Consider the following 12,612-nt stretch of genomic DNA (forward strand, 5'->3'; position numbering starts at 1 on the left):
ACCCACTACATATTTCAAAGCCAGATTTGTAATTTATTTCGTCCGATATAACCACGAATGGAGGATTCCCGAAGCTCGAAACTGTGCAACGTGGAGCAGGGATTGACAGTTAATTTCCTTCTTTCGATTCGGAAAAACAGTTGGTATGCATTTTAAAGCAATACGTTGCTGCAGAAATATTATCTAAGGGAAGGAATAGGTCATCTGGTTTTGCGCACGAGTATTTGAAAACCGTACTCAACTTCGTTTTCCTAATCTAAGCTACGTACCTACACCTTTTATTAAATTGGAAAACATTTTACATTAATCAACGTTTTCAATAAATGTAATATTATATCGTAAAGTTTGTAACTAATTATAATCTTCTTTCTCGCGATCGAAAAGAATTCCAGTTACAGAGGGGACATTAGAGTGAGCTCTTGAATTAAACTTCGTTAAACTTGAAACCAGATTTGATTAAAGTAAATTAAACTGTAAATTAAAAACCGGTAAGCATTTCTGTAGTTATCCTACAATCAAATTAAATTCTGTATATAGATGATTAACTGTTCTAAAACCTGACCAAAGTATTATAGATTCACTCGAAGGAATCTAGAGCGGCCTGATTTCTGACAGTTCTTAAAACGGCGCCTTTTGTTTCACCGACACTTTTGGCGCACGTTGCAAAACACGAACGATCAATTTGCAAGTGAAATCGGCCGATGCAAATGTTTCAGTCGAAAGAGGCGTCGTTTTGCGTCCCAATTTGCGCCACATAGCCTCACGAAACTTTTCCAGCGTTCTTTGCAATTTTCTAGACTTTGCTCAACAACGACAGAAATCTCTCCTTTTTCCTCTAGAAAAATTGTCAATCTCCGGACTACTGTAACTTCGTGAGATAAAAAAGAGCGTACAACGAGTCTACCTGAGCTGATTCTAAAGGGTGCAGCCTCTATTTTTGTATCTCTAAACTAAATTTCCCAAAGATCTTTCCACGTTATAGGAGAATAATTAACGACAAATTAAAGTCGTTTTTGAAATTGTACGAATTCGCACGACTCTACGAGATTTAACGAAGCTCTTTTGAAATTCGTTTTAAAATGACTTTGCAAGAGGAACTTTCTCTTGTCGTAGTGAAAAAATGTTAAAAATACCAACAATTTCAAATACCTCAACGTACGAAAATATTAATATACGAAGAAGATATTAAAGAGGACGTTTTAACCGAGGAAAGCGGCGTGTAGCTAACACGTAAATTCCCTAGAAATTCCCTAGAGACCTCATGCTGGTAATTAGCGCGTCCCCTCGACAAACGATTTTTCTCACGAGCTCGTTCCATTTTTTTCCCGTGACAACGGAATCTCACTTTGGACGGCTCGAGGGAAGGGAAAGGGTTTAATTTCTTTCACGAAGGAAGCTGCGCCGTCGAACAAAGAGGCCGGCCAATCTATAGAACTCTTAATCGCAATCTCCGCCGAATCGCGCCAAGGCAAAGGCCGGGAAACGTTGCCGGATTACACCGAAATTCTCTGTAATACCCTCTCTCGGCAAGCTCCCCGACAGACACGAACGACACGGAGGCTATTCGCGTTTACGTTCCGTTCGATTCCCTCCGGCTTTGATTAAAAATCGCCCCTTCGCCACGAAAATGTTGTTATCGGTTCCGACTTTGATCCGAGATCAGACGAAATCGGCTAGGATTTTATCGTCTTTTTGCTCGTGATTCTCTTATTTCATTTTCATTTTCTTCTTCTTCCTCTCCATTCCACTTCTTTTTTCCTTGTCTTTTTGTCTGTGAGTGTGTGGTCGTGAATGGGAGCTTGGCTAACATCGATTGACAGAATGGTCGATTATTGGCAGCACTGATTAATGGAAAATTGGATGGATGATTCGTCGTAATAGAAGCGGACAGACAAGAATTTTTGGCATTTAGTTAATTTAATCGTAGCTCGCAAGTGAAATATCGTTGCGTAATTCTCACGTAGGTGGAGGAAATTCTTTGCTCGCGAAACTAACATCTTTGTTATTTACGATCGCCCTATACAACTTGTATTGTAGCGGAGAATCTAAGACGATCGCTAAGCTTCCAAGTTTTCCGTCGATAAGATATCTTCTTCGTCGGGTTTCAACGCCACCTTTTTTACCTTCCTTTCTTTTCTTTTTTTTTTCCTTTTTTTCAATTAAAGAACACTTCGTTTTAAAATTTCGCTGTAAAAGCAGCGCGATAACTCGCTTTGTTAAGTTCAGACCCGGAGTAAGGGCGATAAAAAGTGTGGAGTCCGCGAGACAATGGTCGAAAGTAAGTTTGACATTTCATTCTTTCGTTGAAACGCGAGGAAAAACTTCTTGTTTGTCGGGGATAATCCTGGCACGTGGACGAGCAAAATGGAAATGATGTCTGGCGTCAGAGATGGAGGAAAATGGTTAATAATATTTGATCAGGGGAACGTGGGGTGATGATTCATGACGCAATGCCGGCGCTGTAGGTAGAACGAACCCGTAATAATGACAAAGGATGCGTGGAAATTTTATATTGTTGCGTGACTCTCATAAAACAAATTGCAATATCTCCTCTGTTATTTTATTACTTTGATTGTTACTGCATTATTTCTCATGTTTCCTCCTCTTTCCTTTTAAATGCTATCTTTTACATTTTGTTTATACCTGTGAATGCAATTTATTAATAGCAATTAAAACGACAGACTGTTTAAATGTCAGAGTATAAACCTTCGATTTTCTATCTTTCGTTTCTATTGTCACGTACCACTGGACGATATTTCACTCGAAGATTATCGCTTTGCAGAAGCTGTCTGATTTTTTTTGACGTTAGAGATTCGTCGACGCGCGAACGTGCCGAACGTCGACGCGTTCCCTTCGAAACGATGAAATATCGTCGACGTAACGTTCTGTCTTTTTACGCCTACGTTTATTCGTTTGCAGTGGGGCGAACTGCGGAATTCAACGTGCTCGCCGGTTTCGCGATTTTGCAAATTTTTCCACGCGTTAGATGGCAAACAGCAAGAAAAGCAAAGCTCGACGATATTGCTGACAGCTTGGTAATTTAGATTTACATTGAAAATACATCCGTACGATACAGCCAAAGCATAGCTTTTATTCGACAAATTGAAATATTTATTTTATTGGATTTTTATCGAATCAGTCCGACAAGTGAAATGTTAGTTCGGTAAACTTAGCCCGTAAATATCAATATGCAGTATAAATATCATCTTGCTGTGTGTCGTATTAATTCGTACTTTATATTTCCCGTATTTCTCCTATTAATTCACGTTTCCCGTATTTACTATGTTAATTCATATTTTTGTAGTACAGCGATGTTACGGCGATGCAAATAAGAACTTTGACAGTTTGAATTAACAGTTTCAAAATGGTATTCTTTAGCTTCGTAATTATCAAGTTTCAGCTTCGATCTCTACCGCAAAAGATGTTTTCGTAACTTTAAATTCTTCTTATAGTAATAAATAAAGGTTCGCGTTAATAAATACAAGAAACTATTTTATGAAAAATAATAGAAAATTGATATGTATCGAACGAGTCGTTTAATCGCTCTACTGTTAATTTTACTAATTTTCTAGTCATTTTCAAACGATATTAATTTTCATTGCACTCGTAACGTACGTTTAAAGAAACTGAAAAATTCGCCAAGTTCGTTTTTATTTTTTAATTCTTTTCTCCTTTTTTTATTTTTTTATTTTTTTTTTTTTTTTAAGGAACTTTCCAATCTCGAAACTTCATAATATGAAATCTAATACTTTCCTTTACTTCATCGTTCGCTTGCTCGAACCGAACTTCCCAAGATACACGAACTTTCTCTTTTAATACCGACATTATAGAAGCACTTCACATTCCATTGCTTTACTGCTCGTTCGAAGAATTTCCAGAGGCTTTTGTAAATAACAGGACAGAAAAGAGTTACATAAACTTTCCTCCTACGAATTACTTCTTCTCCGGTAGATCGATTCGATAGTTCCATTTGAAAATCGATAACCTGCAGCCAGTCGGCCAACTTCTTCGAAATACATAATCGGTTAACCATAAGCAACAGGCAGTCACGTAGAAACTTCTGGCCTTTTACAAGCATTAAAACTTCTTTCTTGGCCGTGGCTCAATCTGTTTTCTCCACTCTCGAAACAAATAATTGCACAGGTTCCCGTTTTTGCGAATAACGCGTTTATTATAAGCAAAACCCTTGTAAACTTCTACGTATAGAAAAATATTGGAATTTTAGACGCTTGGAAGTTAAAGAGGGCGAACTTTCCGAGAACCTGTCAAAGCACCGTGATGCTGCATCTCGCTTATCTTCCTATCTTTGATCTTACAGTTCGCCTAGTATACTTCGGAATAAGTAATCCAACTCAAATGTTTGTTAATCAGTCTTTATTTTATTTTATTTTATTTTTTTTTCTGCGTACATTGTCAGAACCTTTTTTTTATTTTCGAGCGAATACATTTTTAAAAGACTTGAATTAATTTCATGTTTATTAAAAAGTAACGAACGAAATTTATATTCGAAGCATATCATTTTTGTCTGTTTCCACATCTTTCTCAAAGCTCTGCCATATTAAGAGCGTAGGATCGTTCGTAGTGGACATTTGAAATAATTTTTACCACAATTTAGATGACTTGGATGATAGAAAATTGAACGTTTTTCGTAAATTGATATTTATTTCTCCGTTTGGTAGATAACCGAGTGATAATAGCAAAATTTTGACGTCTTCTTCATCGAATCCCTCCCCCCTCTTTCTGTACGTATAACGTAAACGTAAAATACCATAGAAAATCGGACGACGTGTAAAAGGATAGGCAGATGGGGAGGGAATCATAGTACTCACGAATGACGAGAAATTTAGAAATTAGAAAGGAAACAGTACGTGATATGAGCGGAGTGCGTTGAAACGGGTGTCGTGGAACGATGGAATCGCGAATGTAGTGGGTCAGTGTACCTGATAATACACTAACCTCCCGAGGGTGGGCCCTGCGGGCCACCCAGCCATCCGGAGGACCAACCTGCAGTTCCTCCTATATTCTGTTGCTGCTTCGCCAACAGTCTGACTGTCAAAGCGTACGTAAGCAACATCACGCCCAGTGGTATGTAAAAGCAGATTATGCTGCCGATCAACTTGTACAGAGGATCCGGTATTTGACACGCGCCGTCCACCAGCACGGAGTCGTCTTCCTGAAACATCGGTATACAGGATTATGCACTTAGTGTCGCGACATTTCGCGTTTAACTTCATCTTTCCATGTTGAATATGCGAAAAATCCATTTTCTATGGTGTCTTTTTTCTTTGATAAAGAGAAGTTGCATTATTAGCAGTTTAGTTATCTATTTATTTTTTTATATTATCGTATTATATATGAAAAACGACGCAGAGGATGTTTCTACGTGTTTCGTGGTATCTGTTAAGGATCTAAGGATTAATTGGAACCCCGCAAATTTTTTCACTACCTTTGTGTTACACCGAGATTTTTTATTACCTCGAATGTCGTAAACATCGTTGCAATTCCGTTCTCAACTAAGACACGGTGCTAGCAACGAGCGTCTCGATTTATCTTCGCGTTACGTTGAACCGTGTAATCCACGAATTTCCAAATTTCTCGTCGAAATGCCCGTGAGCCCGATCAAAGGACAACCACGTTTCCATTTCACCGTAGATTCGCAACGAATACATTCCTCGCAATCTACTCGCTCGTGACGAGATTCACATCAATATACGGCGAATAGATTCCTCGCAGTCTACTCGCTCGTGACGAGATTCGGCCCGATTCAGAGTGAATAGATTCCTCGCGACCTAACAGCTCCATCCAAACCATGCAATTACGTCAAAAACAACCTTGAAACTGTATGATCGATGAATCTCGCGAATGCATTATCTCAACGAACCATACATCATCTCTCATCCGGTATATAAATCAGTTAATGGAGAGCTTTGTTATTTTTGTTGCAGAACACCGGAGCAATGTCCCAGTGTGGTTTCGTTGCTGGCGGAAAGCTACAATCCTCACGTGAGATACGGCGCAGCGATGGCCTTGGGAATAGCGTGCGCTGGCACAGGCTTGAAGGAGGCCATAGCCCTGTTGGATCCTATGACGAATGATTCGGTGAACTTCGTTCGTCAGGGTGCTCTGATCGCGTCTGCGATGATCTTGATCCAGCAAACCGAGGCGACGTGTGCCCGCGTCAAAGATTTCAGGGCGTTGTACGCGAAGGTCGTCGTGGACAAACACGAGGACGTAATGGCGAAGTTCGGCGCTATCTTGGCCCAGGGTATCATCGACGCTGGTGAGTTAACTTTTGAAACGACGTTCATTTTCTTTCGTTGCCGTCATCTTAGATCGCGGATGTTCGTGCAAATTCAGATTTTTATGCTCGCAATTAGAGAAATGAAACGCGAGCAGAGGTTTGTTCTGCGTATTAAATACTATAGCGAGCATTATAATATATCTTCGTTCTTAAATCTCCCACAGGCGTAAAGCTATCCGCGGTCTACTTAAATTTCGATCTCATCTTTGTTTCACAACGAATTCGAATCGCTTTTGAACTTGAAAGCGCAACGTACAAATGCGCGCGTAATTAGAGAGAATTTATAAAATATCCAAAGTATAGTGCTTTCTATGATAGCGGGTAGCTAACGCGATGTTCTATCGAGATTCTAATTGCTTAATTATGCTGTGAAACTTATGAATTTGCGTACAAGTCCTCAGTGTACGTATCGTGTAGGCAACGACTCGGTCCGATTTTTCTCAAACTTGAGAAATTTCGCCAACGATAGGGAGATAGAATTCGGCGAAGAATCAGTCGATGAAAGGGCTAAGGTGAAATTGGACGATACTCGATAAGTCTTCTTAGCACGGAAATATAATACAGATGGACGATCAAAGGTTCTTATTACGAAGCTTGTCCTCTCGTCGACGGGAAATAGCGAAATCGAAACTTCTCCGTTTATCGTTGCAGCGTCGGTTGTTGCGACGTTGTTTGAGGGATAAGTTGCAAGCTGATCGCTTCCTTTTGAAGTGTCTGATACGTTCGATGTGTCTGGATGATTGCGGATTTGTTTTATCGCAGTGCAGGTTATTTTTCAGTTCCGATGCTTTCGATATCGTGGAACAACTGAGTTACGAGTTTCTTTGTAACGCGAAGAAATGTTTTTTTTTGGTAATGGAAGGTCTCAAGCAGAATATTATTCGAAAGAAATATTGCAATTCTTTTTTAACGTAATACAGGAATTTATTAAAATTTATGATATGGGGCGATTTTCCTCTTAAAACGTGAAACCTAAGTGGCAGTTTTACGTATTGGACTTCGAGAATCGTACAGGTACTCCAAGTATTATATTAAGTTGTCCGGAGAGTGTCTTTCTTTCGTGTTTTTTACAACAGTGCAGCTTCGTACAAACGTGAAACCAAATGCGTGAAATGTCGCGGTGTTTATCTCAACAGAACAAAATAGATCGACAAAATAATATAAAAGAAAAAACGTTGTGCGTATATTATTTCCTCATAAAACGAAAGAAACTTTTCGGGCAACCTAATAATTCATAAAGGGAACTAATTAGTGTATCGTGGTACACAATGGAACGAGAAAGAAGATTTAAGTTGTGCGAGTTACGTGTCGCAATTGCGCATTGTTATTGCAAATGTATTATTGCCACTAAAAGTCTAAATATATGCGAAACGGATTCTCTATCTCTATTTTAAACAATAATGGAGCGAAATAGTTCAACTAGGGAATTACACTTGAAGAAGTTGGGTCATAAATTTGATCAAGGCAGGCGAACTAATTAACTTGTCCACCGTGTTTCCCCTGCAAATGTGTAATTTATCGTCTGCAGGTAAGGCAATAGCAATTATTTAAACATCTTTTAATTGCTTATTAATGGAACGCGAACGTTCCTAATGAATTTATGAGAGGGTTAAAGACTGCAAAACTATACAGAACGCACACACTGTACGAAAGGTCCGCTATTTATTGCATTAGGTCGCAACGTATTAAACGTGCAATCTTCAACATGTTCGTATCGACGTCGTAAGGCGTAGAGTATAAATTGAATTGAAGGATTCTGAAATTAAGCGATCTATTTTCTAATCACTTATAACCCAACGATATCATAAGAGAACATCCTAAACTTCAAAACATATCTACAAAGACAATACCTACTTATGGAAATATCGCGTGACGAAACCGAGATGGTATTAAACGTGTTAGTTTATTAAAGAGACGAGCGATAAGATTATAATAGTCGGTGTATATTAAAAATCACTTCGAGTACGAGTACAGAAATAGTGTTCGTCGATTGTAATCGTCGCTCTAAACACTCTCCCACCTAGAGAACATGTTCGTCTATTTCTATCGGCCAGTGAACTTAGAAAAAGTTCAAATGTGATTCCTGTTGACGATAACTCACAACGGCGATAATGTTTTTGTCCGGAGTTCGTTTATTCTTGAAGCTCGCGAATGAAAACAACGTTGACGCTCTAAGGCACAACAATATGAGTCACTGCCGATTCGAATCGCCCGATGACTCACGTGCCGCTACAAAACAATTCAATATCTTTCGCGAAAGAAAAAATTTGAAGAACTGCCGCGACATAGTTGGATATCTCGCGAGTTACGATACATTTATTTATTTATTAAACGGAGAGAATCTTTGGCTAGGCCCCATTTCTTCGATGCTCATAAAAATATGAATTTGCATATTCAATATTCGCTTGTACGTAAGAATGATAATGGTTCCAGGTGGCCGAAACGTGACGGTATCGCTGCAATCAAGAACAGGTCACACGAACATGCTGGCAGTGGTCGGTGCATTAGTATTCACCCAGTACTGGTATTGGTTCCCATTGGCCCATTGCTTGGCTCTGGCTTTTACTCCGACTTGTATAATCGCTCTGAATGCTCAACTAAAGATGCCAAAGCTGGAAATTCGTTCGAACGCCAGGCCAAGCGTCTATGCCTATCCCGCGCCTCTCGAAGAGAAGAAACGCGAGGAAAGAGAGAAGATCACGACCGCTGTCCTCAGCATCGCTGCCAGAGCTCGTAGACGTGAATCCGAGAGGCGTGCTCGCGATTCTCACGAAAAAATGGAAGTGGTGAGTTCGAACAATTTTCTCGAATATTTCGTCGTTCAGTCGTCGAGCGGTTGTCGTATTGTCAACATTGATCGGGTTCGTAGAGTCACGAGCGAGAGGTTGAGAGAGGGGATCACAAATAGTGGGGAAATTTTGAAGTTGAGAAATTAGTGGACGAAACTAAACTTAGATATTAAAGTGCCAAGATATTAAAATACGTAAGATATATTATATGTATTTTTAAAGGCTTAAAGTTCCGGATAAATAAACCTCTCGTACACGGTTTCCGGTGCTTATCTGGTTTTTAAAAAACGATGCACTTGTATCCCACTTTTCCACTAAGCCCTCAAACAGTCTCGCAGATATCTTTGATAAATCTCAGAACTCTTCACAATTTTCCTTCCTCTCGTCTCGCTTATGCGATGTTACCTCCGCTCCTTGCACGATTTTCTTTCCAGATAATCGTAACTGATTATCTCTCCGGGTCATCCGTTTTCCTAGAGCGAAGACCAATCTCTTAACGCACTGACTCGCCGCAAAGCCAGATAAACGATGCTTCTACAGGCTGGAATTGCTTCCTTCTTTTTTTTATTTTCGTCGTTTAATTTTTAATCGCAGGATCCGCCAGAGACAACGAAGGAGACTGTCGAGGCGGCGGCCAAGGAGAAAGAAGAGAAGAAGAAAGAGAAGGAGCCAGCGAAGGAAGTGAAAGAAACGAAGGAAAAGGTCGAGAAGAAGGGCAAGGACGAGGGCGAGAAGACGACAGAGAAGGAGAAAAAGGAAGCTGAGCCTAACTTCGAGATCCTTCAGAATCCGGCTCGCGTGCTGAGACAACAGCTGAAAGTGATACAATTGGTAGAGGGTAGTCATTACGCGCCTGTCAAGGACATTCAGATCGGCGGTATCGTCATGGTGAAGCACATTCAATCGGATACCGAAGAGGAACTCGTGGAACCAGTAGCCGGTAAGTCGATACGTTTTAAAGAAATTGTTTCTCTGCGATGACACCGAAAATGGCCATTAAGTTTTTGAGAAAATCGTTTTATTATCACATTTATTTCTGTCTTTATATATAAGTTAAGTTACGCATTAGGGAAACGCAGTTAAAGAAGAATTTAAACGAAGAATACATTTATTTCGTCGTTTCTGTTGGAACGTATCGAAAATGTAGCAAAATGGAAATTATTTCAGCAGGATGAAATGAAATTGATTGAAGTGTAACGATACACATTCGTGAAATACCAATTTAAACGTATTTACTACGTTTATCACGAGTAACAACATCTACAACGATGAACATAAGAATAAGTCTGATGTAACGAATGTTTGACAGAGTTGCCCAAGAGTTTGACAATTCGATTGACGAGTTAACTCGTCTTCCACGGTTATCAGGTTATACGTTGTTATACTTTGAAAATTACATTTCTCCTTCATTCACATTCTCGTTGACATAGTTCTAAGTTAGCAGATTCTGCCCTCTTCTGTTCCTCGGAAGAAAATTTCGCACCGATAAACGTCAAGAAACCTTCACACGAAACAGGCAAAGCGAACTTCAATATTTGTCTCGCGAATAAGAACTTTCTAAAATCCAAAAGGTAGATATTTTGCCCACAAAATGTCTCACGCGGTTTTCCAACGATCAGAACTAAGAAACTCGTTCATAGAATTTCTTAATCGATAGATGAGCTTCCTGGAAGTCAAACTCATCGACTATATTCTTTGCGTCTCAAATTTTCTTTGCTTGTAAAAATTATCGCGGAAAGCCAATTACTGTCCTGTCGCCAGTCGATTGTCTGTAGCGCTCGCCGAATTGATTCGCTTTTCAAGAAAGCTTATCGTCGCTTTAGGTTCGATTATGGTCGTTATGTTCCAGCTTATGGCCCTCATCCGGAAGAAGAGCAAGAAGCGGAACCCCCAGAGCCATTCGAATATACCGAAGATTAAATGGCGTGTGGCAGAAATTCTTCTTGTGGCTCTATCGACGCAACACGGATCATTCGTTCACGCTACGCACTATAGTTCACTGTTGATAGAAGCAACACGGGAAAAATACTATGGCCATTTCCTCTCCGTTTCATGTAACGCCTACAGCGACACCTCCTATCTCTTATTTTTTGTATAGTTAATTTTATCATCGTTAAGCGGCAAATTCTCGACATCGTTTACTGTATACGGTTTACAACTGCTGTTTCATTCGAGTTTTAATAAATATATTATTTGGTCTAACCGCATATACGTGTATGTGTTATTAATCCAAAGCTCGTTCTCGTTTTAATATGGTCGAAAATTGCGGAAAAATGCGCATACGAGAGAATTCTGTGGATAGTTGTATAAATTTTCAGTCAGAGATTTTGTTCGTTCGCGCGTTAACTTCGTGCTAAATTTCCATAGTTTTTTAAGTAAATGTATTGCAAAGTTCAAAGCAACTTTTTGAAAAATCTCGGAATTTTTTTTTCCATTCTCGCTATATGGATAGAGGATTGAAAGCTGGGGATTTAACTTTACATAGATTCTTTTTGCAACTAGTTTTACGTTGTACGCAATTCTTGACACTCAGGTTTTACGTTTACAGGGTTCTTTTTAATTATTTTAGTGCATACAAAGGATCTACGATACGTTTTATGAAATAAACGAAGATAATTTTAATAATCCACCTCGTAATTAATAATGAAACGAAATTAACGATTAATAAAAGAAGGTTTCCGATGAATAATTTCTACCGTAACAATATTTTAACAATTTCTTGAAGTAAAGCACTAAAAGGTAAGTGGATTTTACAAAATTTTCACGTAATGCTTCCATTACTTATTCTGTCTTCATTCCACGCATTATCTTTTCTGTTGCTTATCGTGGACTATTTTCAATAATCTCTTTTAAAATAGCATTTCGATATATTTTCCCGCTTTTCTGCCGACTTATCTTCCAACGTAATATCATGACTCTTGAATTCGACAAATCAACATTTACATAAGCTTCCTCAAGCGGTGAATTTATATTTTCAGCAGCTGTTACGATACGCTTTCAAAGTCGAAACTCATAAAAAAGTTACGCCAGTATCCTGTTGATTCATGACGTCGAATAATGAAGTTCTAACAACTTTATTTTAAATCTTCTAAATATTCAACAGCCGTGCATTGTATTGGATTTTTTCCTCTCCTTTAACCAGCTTATATTAACCAAATATCTGACAAAATTTCGAATACGATTAAACTTTCCACAAATAAAATTTCATATGCACGAAAGTAATATGTATGATGATACACGCTATATTGCTTTTGCCATTATACCATCTAGATTATTTTCTTCTCAAGGTTACATATCCCCAAGTTAACGATTCTGGTGCACGATTTTTAGCGCGAACCTTGCCAGCTAAATTAATACGGAACAAATAGTTGAAAAGCGAAGAATAAATTAACGATAGCGCACCATTTTTCGAATTTTACTTCGTTGATCCAAATATTTGGTTGTCGCGTCACTGCATTCCGAGAACTTACGCTTTCGAGCATAGCACACATACAACAGCAATTTCCTTTGCTCTCATGAATT

At 39.0% G+C, this 12,612-nt stretch overlaps 2 protein-coding genes across 2 annotated transcripts in view; one reads left to right on the plus strand and one right to left on the minus strand.

The window, feature by feature from the left end:
• The window catches only part of Rpn2 (Regulatory particle non-ATPase 2), a 93,184-nt gene extending 81,887 nt beyond the window's left edge, over positions 1 to 11,297 (plus strand). Inside the window, exons 11-14 of the mRNA XM_033337219.2 lie at positions 5,946 to 6,280; positions 8,735 to 9,087; positions 9,685 to 10,030; positions 10,940 to 11,297. Of these exons, the coding sequence (XP_033193110.2) occupies positions 5,946 to 6,280; positions 8,735 to 9,087; positions 9,685 to 10,030; positions 10,940 to 11,010 (1,105 nt within the window). The 3' untranslated portion in view covers positions 11,011 to 11,297. The remainder of the gene's footprint in view (positions 1 to 5,945; positions 6,281 to 8,734; positions 9,088 to 9,684; positions 10,031 to 10,939) is intronic.
• 5-HT2B (5-hydroxytryptamine receptor 2B) overlaps positions 1 to 12,612 on the minus strand; it is a 121,215-nt gene that overhangs the window by 13,295 nt on the left and 95,308 nt on the right. Inside the window, exon 4 of the mRNA XM_033337220.2 lies at positions 4,957 to 5,173. Coding sequence (XP_033193111.1) covers positions 4,957 to 5,173 — 217 coding nt within the window. The remainder of the gene's footprint in view (positions 1 to 4,956; positions 5,174 to 12,612) is intronic.

This window comes from Bombus vancouverensis, chromosome 5 (assembly GCF_051014615.1).
Source record: "Bombus vancouverensis nearcticus chromosome 5, iyBomVanc1_principal, whole genome shotgun sequence".
NCBI lineage: Eukaryota > Metazoa > Arthropoda > Insecta > Hymenoptera > Apidae > Bombus > Bombus vancouverensis.